Source organism: Heterodontus francisci, chromosome 17 (genome assembly GCF_036365525.1).
Source record: "Heterodontus francisci isolate sHetFra1 chromosome 17, sHetFra1.hap1, whole genome shotgun sequence".
In the NCBI taxonomy this organism is placed as follows: Eukaryota; Metazoa; Chordata; class Chondrichthyes; order Heterodontiformes; family Heterodontidae; genus Heterodontus; species Heterodontus francisci.
In genome coordinates, this window is record NC_090387.1 from 60,653,419 (window position 1) to 60,675,454 (window position 22,036).

At 42.6% G+C, this 22,036-nt stretch overlaps 2 protein-coding genes across 6 annotated transcripts in view; one reads left to right on the forward strand and one right to left on the reverse strand.

Moving 5' to 3' along the window:
• Window positions 1-5,407: 5,407 nt before the first annotated feature.
• ddx28 (DEAD (Asp-Glu-Ala-Asp) box polypeptide 28) lies at window positions 5,408-7,515 on the reverse strand. The gene has a single exon (XM_068049488.1). The coding sequence runs from the start codon at window positions 7,176-7,178 to the stop codon at window positions 5,481-5,483; it is 1,698 nt and encodes a 565-aa protein (XP_067905589.1). The 5' UTR covers window positions 7,179-7,515; the 3' UTR covers window positions 5,408-5,480.
• dus2 (dihydrouridine synthase 2) overlaps window positions 6,855-22,036 on the forward strand; it is a 111,016-nt gene continuing 95,834 nt past the window's right edge. For 3 of the 5 annotated variants that reach the window (XM_068049489.1, XM_068049490.1, XM_068049493.1), the window contains exons 1-2: window positions 6,855-7,645; window positions 16,033-16,176. In XM_068049489.1, the coding sequence (XP_067905590.1) occupies window positions 16,048-16,176 (129 nt within the window). In that variant the 5' untranslated portion in view covers window positions 6,855-7,645; window positions 16,033-16,047. The remainder of the gene's footprint in view (window positions 7,646-16,032; window positions 16,177-22,036) is intronic. The other 2 variants (XM_068049491.1, XM_068049492.1) reach the window with 2 other exon arrangements.

Consider the following 22,036-nt stretch of genomic DNA (forward strand, 5'->3'; position numbering starts at 1 on the left):
AAGCAGTTCTTGTAAAAACAGTTTGCACATTCTACATTGATACAGGTTGAAGTTGGATTTGATACTGTACTTTGTAAATTTGCCCTCTTAAGTTTTTTTCAGTGGTTTGACATGCATGATTGCCCACTGACTTCAACCTGACATCAATGTACTTGTATTATTGACACTGTGAGGCCAGGCACTTTATAGTAATGAAATTTCAAGTTCAGATCTGAAATCTTGGTTTGAAGGTCTAACAGCTCTGTTCACAAAAACTGAACTGCATGAGCCTTATGAGATTCTCAGAACTTGCAAGCTTTATGTCTGAATGTGATTATTTAACAGATGTTTGCATAGTGCTAGGGCAATCATGTAGGAAAATTGAGGAGGCATCTTGAACTCGTGTTAAGAAAAAGACAGAGAGAGAAATCTGCAGACTAGGAATGAAAAGGTAAATGGATAAACAAGTCTTTCAACACAGGAGTAATATCTTTTCTGGTTTTCAAATACAGTGCATTATAATAGCTTCATGATGTATTTTTGTAAATGCAGTAGGATTAACAGAAAACAAGTTCAGACAGAATCTACTACTGCTACCATTTTTCTCATATATGAAATTAATGTGAATAAGATAGTTTTCGTATCTCATGTCAACAGCCCATTTGTCCAGATACTGAAAATGAAAAAGAGATACATTTATGGACACTGCAATTGTAAATAACAATTAACTGTGAACAGGGATGAGATAAAATTTAAAATAGTACTAATAGTACCATTTAAATGTATATTTTCAAACTTTCTGGAATAATCTCAGTGAAGTATTTAATATTGTCTATTTTTGATTTCTGTAAAGAAATGCAGCCTCGAAAGCTTGGAAATGTAAAATCAAGGATCATTATTAAGCATCTACCAGTATTTGTTTAAAAAAACCCTGCAAGTCATATTACTTTGTGAATTACAGTCATACATGTAGAGTGAAGTTACATTTTACTGTTTGAATGAAGGAGTGAAAAAGTTCCCTTAAAAAGCCTTTTGGGAATGCATACTCAATACAAACTTGCAGTGTTTAATGTTTAAGCTTTCATGTGACAGCTGATTGTATGGTTCTCTGGATTAACTATTCCATGATGCTACATGATTCTGTCTTTCAATTATGTTGTTCAAGTACACGATGTCAGATTTGTGAAATGTTAATATTAAGCTGTTTATGGTTGACATCATTAAACTGTTACTGGTACACCCAATCTAGACCCAATACTGAAAAATGTATCTTACAGTTCGTTATGGAAATGTTACAAAATAAAGTATCTGGAGTACAGCAGAATCTCCAAATGGATGAAATAAAGTTCTCCCACAGTCTGAAGACAATTTGCTGACAGTGGTCAGCGAGTTTTTGTCCCACGTGTGCTTATCACTCAGATTCATTTTCCTCCGATGGACCACTAATGTTAGCTTGTGCAGTGAGTTCCCAGTTATAGTCAGGAGGTGCCAAGTGGACATGTGGTGTTTCCCCCCCCCCGCCCATCCCGGGAAAGAGAGAAACATTAGAGATGAATGAATACTGACACTCTAGGGTTCCTCCCAAATGGTCACAAAACAGCATTGGTTGAGACTTGATAGAAGGTTGGCAGCTTGTTATTCAAAGAATGAGAAAGATTTAAAGGGAGAAAATAGATAATCCTAAATGGATTTTGTTATAGCATTTTCATATATTTAAACCATTAGTTATTTCAAGCAAATGCCCACAATTATTATAGTGAAATCTCCCTTTCTTGAAATTCAGAATCATGTTCACAACTTTGTTCGCATTTTCCTATCCCACTCCCTCAAATTTCTTAATGAGCCATTAAATATTTCTACCAAACCTAAATATTTCCTTCCAGAATTAAAGAATTGCATTTATGTCCTACTTTAATTATCCACCAGCCTCTCTGATTGTTTTTTGTCTTGTTTCTATGATTAAGAGTCAAGTGAAAGACTTGCAGGTTGATAGGTAAATTGGCCATTATAAATTGCCCCTAGTGTAGGTAGGTGGTAGGAGAATTGAGGGAAGGTGGGGATGTGGTAGAGAATATGGGATTAAATGTAGGATTAGTATAAATGGGTGGTTGTTGGTCAGCACAGACTTGGTGGGCCGAAGGGCCTGTTTCAGTGCTGTATCTCTCTATGACTCTAAGAGTGGTTCTGCATTCTTATTTGTGAAGGTAAGTTCTCAAACATTATCAGCTTTCTCATTTGATTTGCCCCAAATCAATCCAGGGGTACAGAACAGAGTATTGAAAGTCATTTCAAATTGATTGCTAAATTTTGATGACCAAAATAGAATTAGGTAAACATTTATAATAATTTTTGGAATGAAAAAAAGTTTTTGTGTTTATATGTTGGCTTTTGGTGCAGAAACAGAGTTCTCAGAGCGTTAAGAATCGACTAGGATAATGCAATACGGCCTGGAGCTTATTGCCTGAAAGGGCGGTAGAGCCATTTCATTACTTTGGCAGGGTTGAGAACCTGATTGGAGGAATTAGAACATGGAATTGTTGGAAAGATGGACACAAGCCTATACTCCTAACTTGTTGGCTATTGAAGATTAGCAAGAAGTCGGTAAGGAGGAAAGAATTGGAGATAAAACCACAGCTCCAGCGACCCGGGTTCAATTCTGGGTACTGCCTGTGTGGAGTTTGCAAGTTCTCCCTGTGTCTGCGTGGGTTTTCTCCGGGTGCTCCGGTTTCCTCCCACAAGCCAAAAGACTTGCAGGTTGATAGGTAAATTGGCCATTATAAATTGTCACTAGTATAGGTAGGTGGTAGGGAAATATAGGGACAGGTGGGGATGTTTGGTAGGAATATGGGATTAGTGTAGGATTAGTATAAATGGGTGGTTGATGTTCGGCACAGACTCGGTGGGCCGAAGGGCCTGTTTCAGTGCTGTATCTCTAATCTAAAATCTAATCATTCGCTACAGTTGAAGCTAGAGAGGCAGAATGATGTACTGATTCAGTTAGAATTGTGACATTTTGTTCAAGTTTAGAGACTTGAAAAAATTACCAACTTAGACAATTATAACTAGATCGTGTCCATTTATGAAATGTGATAGATCAATATGCCAGTGAACAAAGAACAAAGAACAGTACAGCACAGGAACAGGCCCTTTGGCCCCTCCAAGCCTGCGCCGATCTTGATGCCTGCCTAAACTAACACCTTCTGCACTTCCGGGGCCCATATCCCTCTATTCCCTTCCTATTCATGTATTTGTCAAGATGTCTCTTAAACGTCGCTATCGTATCTGCTTCCACCACCTCCCCTGGCAGCAAGTTCCAGGCACTCACCACCCTCTGTGTAAAAAACTTGCCTCGCACATCCCCTCTAAACTTTGCCCCTCGCACCTTAAACCTATGTCCCCTAGTAACTGACTCTTCCACCCTGGAAAAAAGCTTCTGACTATCCACTCTGTCCATGCTATGTTTGAAGCCAATTGCCATCAAAAGGGCCCTTTCTCAACTTTCCAGTGGCAGTTTTCTCCTCCAAACAGGGAAGCAAAACTGAATCAAAATACTGTCTTCTATTCAAACTTACATTGGTGTGGTACTTATCACATGGGAATCCAGTTCATGGGCTCTTGAACGTATAGTACCATCAGTCTGCTTAAAGACTTATTTTTGCAGTGGTATCATGCCAGATTTGTACAAGTAAATTCTGAATTTTAATGTGTTACCCAATTAAACAAGTAAAGAGTCAATATAGATGCTAAAATAAAAGCAAAAAACTGCAGATTCTGGAGATTGAAATAAAATTAAATTGCTGGAAATACTCAGCAGGTAAGGCAGCATCTGTGGAGAGAGAAAGAGTTAATGTTTCTGGTATGGGCTTTGAGCAAGTGTCATTTAATCTCTCCTGTCCCCTGTCCTATCACACCTTCCCTTTAGTTCTTCTTCCCCCTCCCTTTCACTTACTCAAAACCCATTACATTTCTAACCTTTGCCAGTTCTGATGAAAGATCACAGATCTGAAAAATTAACTCCGTTTCTCTCTCCACAGATGCTGCCAGACCTGCTGAGTATTTCCAGCACTTTGTTTTTATTTCAATATAGATGCTGTTTGGTTTGGTGTTTAGATCCTTGAATTCAGCTCCACTAACTCAAGCCCTCATGTATTTTTTTTAAAATGGCAAATCTGGGGTTTTGGTCATCAGTATATTAGACAGGCAGCTGACAATGCCTAAAATAGTACCATAAAAATATATCTATTAGGCACAAAGTTGCTGTTTAAAGCAATATAATTGTATTGATTTAAAAAAGGATGAAAATAACTGAGTTGCAAATTGTTACGTAATACCAAAGGACTATTAGAATTCGTGGAATTTTAAAAGCTAGTGCATTTCATATGGATATAAAACAGATGGCAATTTTTGTTTTGTTTCATCAAAAGCTAATGTACCCATTAAAAAGTCTTTGATGATGCAGGGTCAGTTACAGGTCAGAGACACCAACATAGCAGAGGGCATATGGAAGTTCCACGCACAAGGGGAGACACTGCAGAAGGGATCAAATGACTGCAGGTCTGGCGATGCGGTCAGGATGTAAGGGCAGCTGAATCCTAACAATAAAAATACAATTTAAAATGTTACTAAAGTAACTACTTAAAACAAAGGGTGTTTTTTTTTTTACAATCAGAACTGAGGCAGAACAGCACTTGAATGCCAATGCTGCCACCTTCCCACTTGGGCAGAATGGTGAAAACAAAAAAAAAGAGGAAAAAAGGACAGTGAAAGGAAAAAGTAAGCAGTGCTGAGATGTCAACAGACAAATGGAGAGAAGGAAAGATGGCACAAAAGTGAAGGATGGAGAAACGGGGTACTCTAAGAAACACAAACTCTGTTGGGAGCTGGCTGTTGTATTTTAATTGATTCTACCAGATTTACCCTCCTCTCCCGCCCCCAACTAGTTGCAACACACTGACCCGACCGACTAATCGAAGCACAGAATAAGACTTGCATTTGGATAGTACCTTTCACAACTTTAGGATGTTCCAAAACACTTTACAACCAATTTGTGCACAGCAAGCTCCCCCAAACAGCAATGTGATAACTACAAGGCAATGTGTTTGAGTGAAATTGACCGAGGAACACCAAGGAGAATTCCCCTGGTGGTCTTTGAAATTGAGCCATGGGACATTTTATGTCCACCTGAGGGGACAGTTGGGGCTTTGGTTTAACATTTCAAATGAAAGACTGTGCAGCACTCCCTCAGCACTGCAGTGCCAGCCTAGATTTTGTACTCAAATCTATGGAGTCATTCTTGAACTTAACAGCCTTCTGACTCAGAGGTGTCAGTGCTACCACTGAACCTCAACTGATACAATAGGACGCACCGTTATAATGCATAGTACTATTTTGTCTTCTCTGTGTTTTCTAAAAATCATAATATTCAGCAGCAATTTCAATATTTTACTTCAATTATTTATATTGGCACAGCCGTTATTCCAATACAAGTTTCTCTAGAGCGTTCAGTTCTGGTCTTTTGATAATTCTGGTATGCTTTTCTTCACAGGTTGCTTGATTTCAGATTCCAGGCCAGGGAGTATCACTTTTTGCCGGGCTGCGGTCTCAATTTTCTGTACTAGTTCAACATCCCAGGGGTGTGTCACAAAACTAACTACGGACCCCAAAATCTTGCTCCCAACACGCCCCACCCGCCCAGCGCGGTGGATATAATCGCACAGCGTTGGGGGAAAGTCATAATTAATTACAACTTCCACCCTCTGAGTATCCAACCCACGAGATGCAATGTCTGTGCAGAGAAGTATGTCTACCAAACCCTGCTGGAAAGTGCAAAATATCCCACTTCGCTTTTCAGCTTGCATATTCCCCTGCAGCCGGCAGTGTTTGATGCGATGGTCATCCAGGACATAGCCAAGCCAATTAACTGTTGCTGCACTGTTGCAAAACACAAGGACTCCAGCACCAGCGTTCTCTGCAGTTAGCTCCTTTAACGTTTGCAACAAGTCACTAGCTTTGTCTTGCCGCTTGACTTTCATGAACTTCTGCCTCACATGTGGCATGAGGTAATGAAGTCCCTTGCTCTTTATGGTGATGATACTGCCCAAATCGGTGACTTTGCTGAGAAGTTCTCCCACTCCACCAGGGAAGGTGGCGCCTATCACCACCAGCTGGGCTTTCCTTTCCACCCCGCGGGTTTCAGAGGGGTGTGCAGCGATTTGGGTGTGGAGGAGAATGTCCTCCAGCAACTCCACAAAGCTTTCATCAAACAGGGTGTCCGCCTCGTCCAACACCAGATGGGTCAGGTTGCGGAGGGAGATGAAGTCTCTTCTCAGCGCCTTCCACAGGACTCCGGGCGTTGCTATCAACAGGTCGATTGCTCCTCGGGACAAGGTCAGCTTCACGTTGCCCATCCCCCGGCCTCCCCCGACCGTCCGCACATTCACCTTCAAGTCGGCAGTCAGCGATTGGGCCACTTCCAGGAGCTGGTCGGCCAGTTCCCGGGAGGGGACCAGCACCAGACTGCGCGGCCCGTCACAGTCGGCGTCCCCCACCTCAGCGCTCTCCGATGTCAAGGTGTGCAGTACAGGCAGCAGGTAGCTTAGTGTCTTCCCGCTGCCGGTCTCGGCCGCGCACAACACGTTCTTCCCTCTCAACAGAGCAGCGATCGTCTGCGCCTGGACTCGGCTGGGGTGGGAAATGCCCATCCTGTCCAGTGCATCCCGCAGCTCGCTGCACAGCCCCAGCGAGCTGAAGCTTCGCACCTTTTCTCTGAGCTTCTCCTCCTCTTCTGGTAAAACGGGCGGCTGGTTGCGGGTGTTGTTAATGACAAAATAATCCCCAGCGGCTTTCCTGTGCTTCCAGCCCTTGGAGACCAGGGGTACCTGGTCAAACTTGCCGAAAGTGTAGCCGGCGTGCAGGTTCAGCTGAGGCCGCTTCCCCATGATGAGCAGCCGACCAGGCCTGGCCAGCCTCAGCGCCGGCGCTTTGCCCCCTGCCACGCGTTTCAGCCTCTCCTCCGCTCGGAGCCGCGTCTTCTGAGGGATGCGAATGACGGGCAGCTCGCCGCTGTGGGCCGACACCCGGGGCCCTCCACTGGCGGAAAAGCCCAACCCCAATCTCTCTCTCAACAGTGTCCCGAGTCGGGTTGCCAGAGATTCGGGGCCCCACGGCTGACGATGGAACCCCAAGCCGAATGCCAACATGCTGTTGAGTTGGGAACGGGGAACCCCCTCCCCACGCGCCAGCCCTGGAACACTCAGCTCCTCAGGATTCGATCATAGAACAGGGAACCCCCTCCCCACGCGCCAGCCCTGGAACACTCAGCTCCTCAGGATTCGATCATAGAACGGGGAACCCCCTCCCCACGCGCCAGCCCTGGAACACTCAGCTCCTCAGGATTCGATCATAGAACGGGGAACCCCCTCCCCACGCGCCAGCCCTGGAACACTCAGCTCCTCAGGATTCGATAATAGAACGGGGAACCCCCTCCCCACGCGCCAGCCCTGGAACACTCAGCTCCTCAGGATTCGGTCATGGAACAACACGGCGCATAGAAATGACGTAACCATTAGTCGGAAGTGATCTCTGGCATTCTACATGTGTTTCTGGTGTGCGGCAGCTGCACTCTGTGCTGGGTCGCAGTTTGGTGTTTGCGTTCATTGTTATCCAGGTGAGGGCTACGTTTTTATATTTTTAAATACTCCGCCTCATCGCTTTGTGCGTCAATGTTTTGTGCCACAATGGTACAGTGCGTTAATCTACACAGTAGGTCCTGCGCTTAATAACGATGTGATCCTAGTCTTGAGTAAACTGGGACCTGTGAATGGGATACGTTGAAGTTTGTGGAAATTTCCTATCTTTAAATCAACAAGTCTTTGTATTCTATGAAGCTAGCAGAATTGATTTGTATGTAGAATTCTCTTTTTAACCAGTACTTGAAACTGACAGCAGTCTATCTTGAGCTGTCATCATTGAATGCATTTTAGAAGGGTTTTTTGTTCAGTGATGATAGCCAAACATAAAACGTTGCTGCCATTATTTAGGACAGCAGGTGCTGGTAATGGGTCTGCTGTTTGCATCTACACCCCTTCTAGACCCATCTTTTGTTTCTTTACTTGGCCCATTACCCTGCTGATATAATAAAAGCAAAATACTGTGGATGCTGGAAATCTGAAACAAAAACAAGAAATGCTGGATTCACTCAGCAGGTCTGGCAGCATCTGTGGAAAGAGAAGCAGAATTAACGTTTCGGGTCAGTGACCCTTCTTCGGAACTGACAAATATTAGAAAAGTCACAGATTATAAACAAGTGAGGTGGGGGTTGGGCAAGAGATAACAAAGGGGAAGGTGCAGATTGGACCAGGCCACATAGCTGACCAAAAGGTCACGGAGCAAAGGCAAACAATATGTTAATGGTGTGTTGAAAGACAAAGCATTAGTACAGATTAGGTGTGAATATACTGAATATTGAACATCAGCAAGTGCAAACCTGAAAAAAACAGTGGGTAAGCAAACTGAACAAACTAAGATGAAATGAAATAAATGCAAAAAAAGATTGTAAAAAATGTAAAAAGGAATGCAAAAAAAAAAGGAAGAAAAAATAACTAAAAATGAAAGTAAAGTGGGGGGCTGTCATGCTCTGAAATTATTGAACTCAATGTTCAGTCTGGCAGGCTGTAGTGTGCCTAATCGGTAGATGAGATGCTGTTCCTCGAGCTTGCGTTGATGTTCACTGGAACACTGCAGCAATCCCAGGACAGAGATGTGAGCATGAGAGCAGGGGGGAGTGTTGAAATGGCAAGCAACCGGAAGCTCAGGGTCCTGCTTGCGGACTGAGCGGAGATGTTCCGCAAAGCGGTCACCCAGTCTGCGCTTGGTCTCCCCAATGTAGAGGAGACCACACTGTGAGCAGCGAATACAGTATACTACATTGAAAGAAGTACAAGTAAATCGCTGCTTCACCTGAAAGGAGTGTTTGGGGCCTGGGATAGTGAGGAGAGAGGAGGTAAATGGGCAGGTATTACACCTCCTGCGATTGCAAGGGAAGGTGCCCTGGGACAGGGACGAGGTGGTGGGGGTAATGGAGGAGTGGACCAGGATGTCGCGGAGGGAACGATCCCTTCGGAATGCTGACAGGGGAAGGGAGGGGAAGATGCGACTGGTAGTGGCTGCTTCTTTGCCTTGTACCATCCTGCCTTTTGTCGTTTAATTATTCTGATCCTCCACCCTTCGTTCAATATCGTTCTTCAGTTCAACATGCACTCATGCAGGCTTTGTTCATCTATGTTGTTCTGCTTATCACTGCCCAATTATGTTTGGCATGATCAAATCAACACTATATTCTAAATCATTGGTTGACACGTTCAAACTTAGGGACAAGTTTTCCTTTAAAAGCAAAATACTGCAAATGCTGGAAATCTGAAGTAAAAACAGAAAATATTGGAAACACTGGAGTAGTAGCTACAAAGTGAGAAAAGCATTGTTAACAATTCAGGTCCATTGGCTTTCCTTTTGCATCATAAATTGCTTAAAACTGGCAGTACCTCTTGGTTTTTGCAGAATAAATGTAACTTGTAGGTCTGTAGAGAGACAGTGTGTAAGGCAGAGTGTAATCCAACAGTTAACTTTTAGTTTAGGATGTCAGTAACTTGGATCACAACATCTGGTAATGTTAGTTGTCTGCGTCCACAGTTAATCAAAAGTTATCAAGTTATACATTAAGTTATTCCAAAGACTTGGGTACATTCTGATCCAAGAATAGGCAAATATTGTTTCAATCTGATTTAACATATTGTGGGTCACTATCTCTCCAGTATCAGTGGTTAGACTGTTAGTGAAGTTAACCAATGTTGTATTGGAATTGCAACAACCGTTTCTACAGTATATAACTCGTGAATGTCTATTCATAGTGGTGACTAACCTTTTCCATTGCTTTGATTCGTGTGTCATTGTTTTATTTATATCAATATTTTATTTTGTAATTTTCATTTTGTTTGCTGATTACACAGTTGCCCCCATTTTGTTCGTTAAATAACTGTTGACATAAATAATTGGTGATGTAACTATACAACGATATCCAGATTTTCAATTCAGAGATTAGATATTTTGTGTTTTATAGAAGAAGCTTGTTGCTAGCAGCACTCCTGTTGTGCAGCTTAGTAGTATTGTTTTGGGAAAATTAGGTTTCTCCAGTAAACAACTCTAGAGCTACATTAAGCTGTTTGATATCAGTAAGCTCAAAGTCATGAATGTAAGTCAGAATGAGTCAATAAAATCGTTTAACTTGGGAGATCATTATTTCTTACAGATGTATGCGGTTATATCTGATTCAGACCCCTTAATATTGCAAATACAACATTTCTTTAAGAAATAATAGTCGTGTGCAGCCTGCCTCTGTTTATATTAGCAGCTCCATCAGCTGCAATGTGCACATTGAAGCAACCTTTAATGTTTGTGGTATCTATATTGACTATTTCAGTTGGCAGACTTGGTGGGTTTGTTGCTTTCCCTGTTCAAAATAGTGTAGTTGGGGAAGGAGAAGATTGCACTTCACTATATATCACACTGGTGAAACACTAAACTCTGGTACTGGATGTTCAGTATGAAGCGACTGGGGATGTAGTGAGTGTTATGACCGAGGCATGAGCAATGCATTGTCAATTCAGTACCATCGCTCCACAGGTCGCAGTATATTATTAAAGTTTTCCCACCCAACCAGAAAACATCCAAATTAAACACTTTATTAACCCCCAGAATAAAAAAATACATCAAACCAGATATCTTTAGACAACAACAAATTAACTATTTATTAATAAACGAAATCTTAATATTAAGATAAATTTATGTCCAAAGACCTTATAACTTATTTAACCTTAACCCCATGCTCACACACATGCATTCAATAACTAATGGTTAACTGTTTTTTAAAAATAATGTTTTAAGAATTAGCTGTTCCTTAAGAATAAATAAATAACTGGGTTGTAAGTCTTTGTGGTTTACCTTCCTGATGGGTGACGTTTCCTAGTGTAAAAAATAATCAGATGCCACTCGAAGTCTCCAGGCGGATTTGATAAACAGTCTTTATTTGATAGGTATTCGAAGCACTTCGGTTGCAGCAGGCATCACACAGTTCTTTAAACAAGGAGTATATTAATGGGTTCACTCTGATTTTAAACCCGGCAGTCTCTCAGTAGAAACTTCAATAACGCAAATGATCTTTTTCCAGGGTTTTTCTCTCTACTTAGGCAAACATGTAACTCAATGTAGTTTTTTGCTAAGAGGAATAGACGACAACTTCCTTCAGTATGCTTTGCTGGACTCACAACTGGTTATAGCTGGTTTTTATACACAGTTAAAAGTTACAGTACACAATGTGACTTCCCCACTCTCCTGCTGTTGCCTAGGTAACAGCTGCATCTACTGCACACACTGTTTTCACTGTGTCTTAAAGGTACACTGTTTTAAACAGAGGAGAAAATAAATAGTTATGTGACATGAGGAATCGGGAACAGTCCACAGATGGGTCTTAGAGGTTATAAATAATACAAATTCTTTCATCCATGGTAATTTTATAATAATGAAATCCTTTCACTTCTGACATCTAGATTCATATCTAAGCTGGGCCAGATTTATTTATCCAGATGAAATATTGAGGTTGGAAATGACAGTCCATATGCTTTAACAATTTGTCAATCTTATTTAATGTATGTGATTATGTAAGGTATGATGTAGCAGTTTAAAAATAAGTAATTGATTGGATACAGGTAGCCCCTTCTGAATATTGTTGTGTTTAGCGAGTAGAAGAGGTTCAAGATTCGGTATTTGTTGACTATTGCTTTGGCTCATGGTATGGTGCTCCGTTCCATTCTGCCTGCCGGCCTGGCCTAAGAAAACTGCTCAGTGCACAAAGGAAAAAATTACAAAATTGTTAGGACCAGGTGAGGAAGGTGTGAGGATTTTTGCCCCTTCTCTGGTTTGACCACAACAGGGTTTATTCTTTTAACACAGTGATTTAACTTGCCACCTCTTGGTGCTCCTGTTCCTCTAATATATACTTGAAAATGAACCAATCAGACAGGTTTTCTTGAGTTTAAACAAGAAAGATGTAAGTTTATTAACCTTATCACTCTAAACTGGTTAAAATTATTAAAATACGTGACGCATCCACGCTCACATTCATATGAGAGGCACGCACGCGAATAGATACAGAGGGGAAAAATAGAGTTGGGAGGTTGAAGGAAAGTCCGTAATAAATGGAATTTAAATAGAGTTTCAGTGTCCTTAGTTGAAGTTTAAGTCTTGAAATCCTCGCTGGGCCACGTGCACAATTCGGGCTTGCGTCTCTGATTCTGGAAGGCCGAAGAGAGGCTTTATTCGTCCTCTTGGTTGTTGCCTTTGAGGGCCTGTAGATTTGGTTTAGTTGCAGCCAAGGTTCGCCTGGGGCTTTGCTGGAGAGGGAGACAGGAGAGAGAGATGTTCTATCCATGGTGTTCAGTTACTGTCTTCCTCCTTTCTGACGCACAATTCACAAACTCAGAGTTACACAGGCAGGTATGTCATGTGGCAACTTCTTTGTTTGAAAACAAGTTTCTGGAAGGTTTTTTTTTGAAATTCAAAGTTTTTCTCTCAAGCTGTGCCAACATACTTGGTAGGTGGGGTTTGGCTTTTCAAAATCAATGGGTGTCGAGGTTTTTGACGACCATTATTGACAAAACCTATTCTAGGTCATTAAATCGGAGCGCACCTCTATTCTACCTAGACTGGGTAATTACCTCTGTCTCCATTCGGCCTTTGGCTTCTCATGCAAATTTGTGCATGACCATGTTCTGTTCTGCTTTTTAAAAGTTATTTTTAATGATGTGCAGTAAAAAGTCTCTGGCAATGTTCCATACGACAAAATTAATATTTTCCATTTGGCATGTGGGATTTCCATCACAAAATTATTAAACAAAACAGTAAATACTATGTGAATAACAACTGCAGCCCAGTTAATTATTGGAATAATGTTTATATAAATTTTTTATATATATATATATATATATGGCACTTTCAATTATCTTAAACTAATGTGTCAGAAAAACGTAACCTGCCAAACATGCTGTTCAATGAGATATTACATTGTGAGCATCATCTAACATTTGCCTGCTGTGTCTTTCAGGTAGAGCCAGATTTTTTTGGGGGGTGGGGTGTGGGGATGGTGGTTAATTGAAATGCCTGAATATTTTTGAGGACTTTAAACAAAATCAGTCTTGAGGATTTTTCTATGTTCTGAGTGCAGGATAAGATTGCTGCTTTGAAATTGCTCCCTGTGCTTGGTATTTGAGAGAAAAAATTCAAACTGGAATCTTCCATTTAATGCACAAGCATTAATGTTTTGCTCTTGCAGAGCTGCTTCTGTACATTTTGAGAATTGACCATGTATGTGGAGTAAGTCTTAATACCTGTAATATTGGTTAGCAGTTAAAATTATCCTTGGGGCAAAGTCATGAGATTGCAGTGCTGTTTGCTTTCAGCCAAGCCATCAATAATTCCTTATTTGAGGGGTGAGTTGGACTTTTTCTCAAATTGGGCTTTAAAGCATTGTGATATGTGTCCTACAGCTGCCCTTAGGGGTCAAAATTTTCATGGACCAAGTTTTACAATTCTCCAAACCAGCAAAAAATATATACAATGACTGTCTGATGCTCAATGAGTTTATCTATTGAGCAGGCCAGAAAGGTGTCAGATTTGATTTTTTTATATTCAGTTATGGGATGTGGGCATTGCTGGCAGGGCTAGCATTTATTGCTCATCCCTAATTGCCCTTGAGAAGGTGGTGGTGAGCTGCCCTCTTAAACCGCTGCAGTCCATGTGGTGTAGGTACTCCCACAGTGCTCTTGGGTAGTGAGTTCCAGGATTTTGACCCAGCAACTTCTGACCTTACGATGGAGGGAAGGTCATTGAACCAGCTGAAAACGATTGAGCCATGGACACTGCCCTGAAGAACTCTTGCAGTGATTTTCTGGGACTGAGATGATTGACCTCCAACAACCACAACCATCTTCCTCTGTTCTAGGTATGACTCCAGCCAATGGAGAGTTTTTCCCCTGATTCCCATTGACTCCAGTTTTGCTAGGGCTCCTTGATGCCACACTCGGTCAAATGCTGCCTTGATGTCAAGGGCAGTCACTCTTGCCTCCCCTCTTGAGTTCAGCTTTTTTGTCCATGTTTGGACCAAGGCTGTAATGAGGTCAGGAGTTGAGTGGCCCTGGCGGAACCCAAACTAAGCATCGGTGAGAACGTTATTGTGGAGTAAGTTGATAACACATTCCATCACTTTGCTGATGATCGGGAATACTGACAGGGCGGTAATTAGCCAGATTGGATTTGTTCTGCATTTTGTGGAGAGGACATATCTGGATAATTTTCCACTTTGTCGGGTAAATGCCAGTGTTATTGCTGTACTGGAACAGCTTGGCTAGAGGCGCAGCTAGTTCTGGAGCACGTCTTCAGCACTACAACCAGGATATTATCAGGGCCCATAATCTTTGTGGTATCCAGCGCACTCGGCCATTTCTTGATATTCCACTGATCCAGTTGATCTCAGCAAGGGTAGGAGTATGGATGTCGCAATTTGCCTCACCGCCTGTGGATTAGGGAAAGCGATATCACCCTGGGTTCTTGCTCATCACCTTTATCCAAGGACGCTTGCTGTAGGGGTGGGAAGATGTATATCGGCTAAGGACAAGATTGAGCCCATAGTTAAATAGCATGCTAACATGCACTGTGTTGGCTCATACCTCAATAATGGGACTTGGCCGAGGAATCTAAAGCTTAGCAATGCTGTGGACCCTCCCCCAGCAGCTCTGGCGATGGGAGGAAAACATTGAGAAAGAAAGTACACCATACGAGCCTGATGAATCAGTGGCTGGGCATCAAAGATTCAAGTGGGGGAAACTGCACTGATCTTTGAAAGATGTTTTGATTTCATAACCATGATTTTCATTAATAATTTAGATAAGGCCATCAATGGAGCTGTTCTTAAATTTGATATGAAAATCTGCATAGGATTAGACCAGATCAATAGGCTGCAGGCTGATTTCAGTAGGACTGGGGGCTGAACTTGTCATTCCATATGGACCAGTGTCATGGATTCAGGGTTGAGAAACTCCAGGCATGTTTATATCTTACAGGGTTATCTGTTAAAGTAACAGAATGTCACAACTTTTAGGGTGGTCTTAGATATTCTGTGAGTACAGTGGTTTTGATCTCTACCATAAGCAGTTTGAGCACCTTACATTCAGGGACTGCGCAATATCTAATAATATGATAGTGTAACCCAGGCATGTAATAATAGGGAGCCTGTTGTAATCCAAACTAGATATTGGCATTCTCACTGCTACAGACTTTCTGAAGGCAGACTGGAAACCCAGTCATGAGATATAGCCAGAAACAAATCATTAAGCTGCTTTATTTGCAGACAGCTTATCCAAAGCTCTGCTTCCTGCTCGCTCCTCACCCCTGTCAGAGATATGGAAAGGCAGGTTGTGACATCCCGGGTGCTTAGTCTATATTCGAACAGAAAAACCCAAAGTTCTTTTAACTTGTCTTTTCTCACTGACCTATATTGGCTCCTTCCTGCCTCCGCAGTGCCTGAGAATTAAAATTCTCACTGTTGTGCTTAAATCCCTCCATGGCCTCATGCCTCCCTATCTCTGTAACCTTCTCCAGTCTGAGATCTCTCTGCTCCTCCTGACTCTGGCCCCTTGTGCCTTTCCACCCCCCACCCACCTTCACCCCACTGTTGCATCTATGCCATCATCCGTCTTAAGTTCTGGAATTCCCTTCCTTCTCTCTACCACTGTCTCCTGCTTTAAGATACTCCTTATACCCACCTCTTTGGCCCAGTCCGGTCTTAATATCTCCTTTAGCTTGGTATTTTTTGTCTGATTAGGGCTCTGTGAAGCGATTTTTCTCCATAAAAATTGATGTACAATTGCAAGCAGTGGCTGTTGCTGCTGCACATTTGTAGACTTGCAGAGGGACATTCACAAATACGTGTTTCATTCCCACCTGCAGGTTATTGAAGAAGAAATGATCAACCAAACTGTTAGCAGACTTTGTTACAGAAACAAGGTGATCCTGGCCCCCATGGTGCGTGTTGGTACCTTACCAATGAGATTACTGGCATTGGACTATGGAGCGGATATTGTATACTGTGAGGTAAGGAAAGGCTCCCATATTATTCCAGCAGCAAGCTTGGTGGGTGTGGAAATATACTGGGGAATATAGTTTATAGGGGTAACATTTAGCATTGCCTACAGTAGAGATTTGCAACAAGTACCTGTCATGTTTTCGACATTAGAAGCCCATGATTGTTGTTCTAGTTGTGAATTACAACCTTTGATGAGCATTTAAGATTCAGACCAACTGTTTCCATGTCATTATGTCAAATGATAAACTAATAAACTGAAGTGGATGAGAATGTTTTCCATGTCGAGGATCTAATACAGAAAGTGCTAGAAACACAAGGCAGGTTCGTCAGCATTTGTAAAGAGTAAAGACAGGTTGTGACATTCAGGCGTTTAGTCGATAACAAAACAGAAGCTTGTCTTCTGTCTACAGATGCTGCCTGGCCTGCTGTACATTTCTGCTACTTTCTGTTTGCAGATTGCTGGCATTTTCTTTATTTTTCCTTGTCAATTGTGAAAGTGTTGGTTCGATGGTTTCTATCAAAGTAGGTTATAATCTAAGCCTGAAAATTGGGATCAGTGAGCTGGTTTAGTTGAACAGGTTACGTTTTGGATACGTGATGATTCTGAAAGGACACTTATCTAAGGAGAACAAAATCCAGATATAAATGCTGCATTGAGCCTAGGGGAACTGGTTTATATGAAGGAAATACTGAGCACGTCACCAGGCATCTGATGAAAGGTCACAGACCAGAAACGTAAACTCTGATTCTCTCTCCACAGATGCTGCAAGACCTGCTGAGTATTTCCAGCACTTTGTTTTTATTTCAGATTTCCAGCATCTGCAGTATTTTACTTTTATTTTGATTTCTATGAAGTGTTGGTTGGAGAGATTTCAACAACAGTTTATATTTATATCGTGTTTTTAACATCATAAAATGCTCCAAGGCACTTTACAGGAGCATTATAAACAGAATCTGACACTGAGCCACAAAAGGAGTTATTGGGTCAGATGACCAAAAGCTTGGTCAAAGGGGCAGGTTTTAAGGAGCGTCTTAAAGGGAGAAAGCGCGGTAGAGAAGGGGAGAGGTATAGGGAAGGTATTCCAGAGCTTGGGGCCGAGGCAACTGAAGGAGCAACCATCAGTGGTGGAGGGATTAATATCAGGGCTGCATAAGAGGCCAGAATTAGAGGAGCGCATATTTTTTTTTAGTTTTAGTTTTTAATTTTAGAGATACAGCACTGAAACAGGCCCTTCGGCCCACCGAGTCTGTGCCGACCATCAACCACCCATTTATACTAATCCTACACTAATTCCATATTCCTACCACATCCCCACCTGTCCCTATATATCCCTACCACCTACCTATACTAGGGGCAATTTATAATGGCCAATTTACCTATCAACCTGCAAGTCTTTGGCATGTGGGAGGAAACTGGAGCACCCGGAGGAAACCCACGCAGACACAGGGAGAACTTGCAAACTCCACACAGGCAGTACCCAGAATTGAACCCGGGTCGCTGGAACTGTGAGGCTGCGGTGTTAACCACTGCGCCACTGTGTGCATATATCTTGGAGGGTTGTGGGGCTGGAGGAATTAGAGATAGGGAAGGGCAAGTCCATGGAGGGATTTGAAAACCAGAATGAGAATTTTAAAATCAAGCAATTACTTGACTGGGAATGTCAATGTGGGTCAGCAAACACAGGGGTGATAGGGGAACAGGACTTAGTGTGAGTTAAGACAGCAGAGTTTTGGATGACTTCAAGTTTATGGACACAAAGTTTTCATAGACAAGGACATTTATCCTATCCTAGCCTCAAATGTAAAAGGTTTTACACTTGACAAGAAGTAGTGGACTTCCCAGATGCTATAATGATGTCTTGACAGTTGTATTTATGTGTGCACATTTTGATTCTAAAATAATGTTATGACTGGGTGAGGAAGGAGTCTCAGGCTCCCCTCTTGCCCCTTTCCTGGTTTTGCTGTAACAGGGTTTGTCTTTTAAAAAGATTTTAGCTGACCATCTCAGTGAGCCTTTGCTCACTGCTCTCCGATTGTAACTGCAAATGAACAAATCAGACAGGTTTTCTTAGGTTTAAGCAAGAAAGATGTAAGTTTATTGGCCTTATTACTCTAATCCGGTTAAAATTATTAAAATACGCAATAGAACCACGCTAGCATGCATATGAGAGAAACACACACACAAATAGATACAGAGGGGATGAAAGAATTGTGGGGGAGGGGGTTGAAGTAGAGTTTGTAATAATTGGAATTCAGCTACTGGGTGGTAATGTCCTCGATACAATGTCCTCAATTGAGAGTTAAGGTCTTGGAGTCCTCACTGGGCTTCAGTGCACAATTTCAAGCTTGCTTCTCTGGTACCAGAAGGTTGAAGAGAGGCTTTGTGTGTAGTCTTGAAGCGTAGAAGCTGCCACCGTGGTATTCCTGGGACTTAGCTAGAGAGAGAGAGAGACCTTCCTTCTCCTTGGTTTTCAAATTGCAGTCTGATTCCTTTCTGTGAGGCATAATTCAAAAAGCCCTGGTCTGGCCAGCAGGCAGGTCATGTGACCCTCTCTGTTCGAAACAGCAGCTTCTGGGAGGATTGTTAATTTCAAAGTTTTCCAGACACACTCGGTGGGGGGTGGTGTTTTGGCTCTTACACAGACAAAGGATGTTGATCATTACTATTGCCCAGACCAATCTCGCTAACTGAATCAGTGAGCACTCCCATTGTCTGTCTGTTCAACTGTCTCGCAGCTAGTCCTCGTCTTCTCAGAATATAAATGTGCAGCCATGTTTTCAGCTGGTCAGTTCTGTTTTTTAAACAAGTTCTTTGCAACGTCCAGCAAAAAGTTTCAAGTCGTGTCCCATATGATGAAATTAATATGTTTCCATTTAGCAGGTGTGATTTCTGTCACACCGCCACCCCTCGCCGAATGAAAGGTGATTTGAGGAGCATTTCATTACAAGTTGGAAGGAAGAGAAAATACAGGAAACCACACACGCATTTCTACCATACATTCTCATTCAGTCAGAAATCTTAAAATTGTTTCAGCCTGTCTTTCCATTGTAGCAGTGCTGCTTTAAATTGTCCCTTTTTCCCTGAGGTGGATCTGCGATAGTTATGTGTTCCCCAAGGGAATGGGCATCCCAATAAACATGTGATTTTTGGGGAGGTTTGATGTTTGCATTTTTCCATAATTGTCTAGGTTGCCTTTTTCCCTTTTGTGGTCTGCGGGAAGATTGTTAGGTTGCATTGGCTCTGAGTTTGAGCTCTGATCATGGGAGTCTGCAGTGGGTGGATGCACTCTGACCTCACTTTCAGTGCTCTGGTGAGTCATCCAAGTGCTGCTTACTTCAGGGTATTATGGGTTCCCTTTTCTCCTGTCTGTGGGGGAGGATTCTTTGCTAATCTTCCCTTTATCCTCTGGGACATTCCTGCTATAGGCATTTGTCTAGATTCCACTGCACTCCCCTGCAGCACTTTGACTAGGTGAGGCATCACCCTCACTGTTTCTCTGCCCTCTTGACTTTCTTTGTCCCTGCAGGTCTCTGCAAATGCCGTTAGCAGCCCTAGTAGTGTGCTTCTGTTGTCTGTATTTACAAAGGAAGATGTGTGGGGTCTAATTCTTCCAACATTTCCGGGTTAGCTAACCGAGCATTAGGGCTTTTCATTTAGAATCCACCCGGACCTCTTTTAACCTGTCCTTTTTGTCCCCCTCCTCTCTAACTCTCACCCAGACCTTTGCCTGTCTGTCCCCTTTTGTTCTCGGCAGGGGTCCCTTACAGTTCAGCAGCCCTCTGCTGGAGGGTCCTCCAAACGTTAGTGCAGGACTTAGGGGTACAGATTTCACTGCAGGTTGGGGTTTCCCCTCAACCTGGCACATCTTTGTGGAGTTTTGGCTAGTCATACTGCTGTCTTATGCGGGCTTTGGCTTTTCGTATACCGACATGTAGACCCACTAGCCGTCCATGTCTTCACTTTAAAGACGTCTGCAAACGCGACATGAAGTCCTGTGACATTGATCACAAGTCGTGGGAGTCAGTTGCCTGTGATTGCCAGAGCTGGCGGACAGCCCTAAAGGCGGGGCTAAAGAGTGGCGAGTCGAAGAGACTTAGCAGTTGGCAGGAAAAAAGACAAGCGCAAGGGGAGAGCCAACTGTGTAACAGGCCCGACAACCAATTTTTTCTGCAGCGCCTGTGGAAGAGTCTGTCACTCTAGAATTGGCCTTTATAGCCACTCCAGGCGCTGCTTCACAAACCACTGACCACCCCCAGGCGCTTATCCATTGTGTTCTGGAGACAAGGAGGCCAAGGAAGAAGAAGAAGATACCGACATGTACAGCCATTGTAATCTAATGGGCCATTTTTAATATTTCTCTCCAGTACCTCTGTGGCACCACGAACTGGTGAACCACTGTCCACTCTTAAGGTCTGTGAGGAGAATTCCATTTCCTCATCAGTACCTCGTTCTTTAAATAGTAGCAATCAGGGACTCCCTGTGCTTCAATTTCAGTTTGGGCAGCCTGTGCTAACTCTCTCAATACTGGGTCCGCTCACTGAGCCTCAACTAAGGAAGGTTCATTTAATCCATTCCCTGGGTCCTCTAACTTTCCAAAGAAAGTTTCAGATAGACCGACAGCATGGTCATCTGTCTGCAGGGCTAATTCTGGGGGAGCTGGTTTGGCCATGGCCTGATTCACCACACATTCAGGGGAACTTCAGAGGACCATCTCCTGCCGCTGCCCTGTCTCCTTGACCTTCTTTGGTCTCTCTCTCACTGCTGGGGAAGCTATCACCTTCGTCCCCGCCAGATCATTACCTAGGAGCAGGTCAACCCCGTCCACAGGCAAACTAGGGACGATCCCGTGATCACCGGTCCCGAAACTAGGTCGCACCCAATGTGAACGTACGGGCGTACACTGCCCTCCAATACCATTCACCACCATTCTGGTAAGATACTGTGTTCTGACTGGAAATGGAATGTTTCTATAAAGCTTTGAGATACCATTTGTGTTTGGCCATCGGAGAAAATAAGCCTTCGTGAATTTTGTTTGCAGCAATAATGTGGTTATTTGTTCTAGGAAAGAGTTACTTCTATTAAGGCCATGTGTGATTTAGAGGACACACCAACCATTTCGTAATGCAAAATACTCACATGGTATAATTCATTCTGGAAAAAAGATTTTGAATCTATAATTCTGTGATTTTATAAGATTTGATTTAAAGCTAAGACCTCTTAAAATGTTAAATGAAAAGAGGAAAACAGTTTTTATTTATTTCAGATTTCCAGCATATGTGGTATTTTGCATTTATTCTTGAAGTGTTCCTTTCCCATTCCATCCAAGAAAAAGGAGATTTTTAAAAACAAAGTAAGGATCAGTGAAGCTTCAGCTTCTGTGTCCTGCTGTTTTCACTTTTAAACACAGTTGGAAGTTGCACATGCTTCTGCAAAGTCCATTAAAGGCTACATTCTGCAGTAAACCATTTTATTGGCTTTCAACCAATGTATTCCTCGCTGTGGAGAAAGATTTCCTTTGGACACATTCAGGGCACATTCTGATGTCACGTTCCCAGTGGGGAGTCTCCCTGCCAGCAATGCAAATTGGAAATATGGACAGGCACTGTGCCTGATATTGCGATGATGTTCGTTGGAAACCCTTGCACCCTGTGCCCCTGATTATATTTCCAGCCATTGAGGTCTCCCTACTCCCAGCATCCAAAATGATCAATAGGTTTCTAATTTTGAGATGGATAATTCACAGGGAAGATCAGCACACGAGTAGGGAATTCTAACAACTTGCAAAAATAGTGGGTAAGGGGGAGAGGGCACCTTGTTTCCCCAGCATGGTGATCCATGTAAAAAGCAAGAATCCTTTTACTTTTTCT

Excerpts from the sequence above, each read along its gene's own strand:
- ddx28 (XM_068049488.1), bottom strand. The coding sequence starts at position 7,178 with ATGTTGGCATTCGGCTTGGGGTTCCATCGTCAGCCGTGGGGCCCCGAA.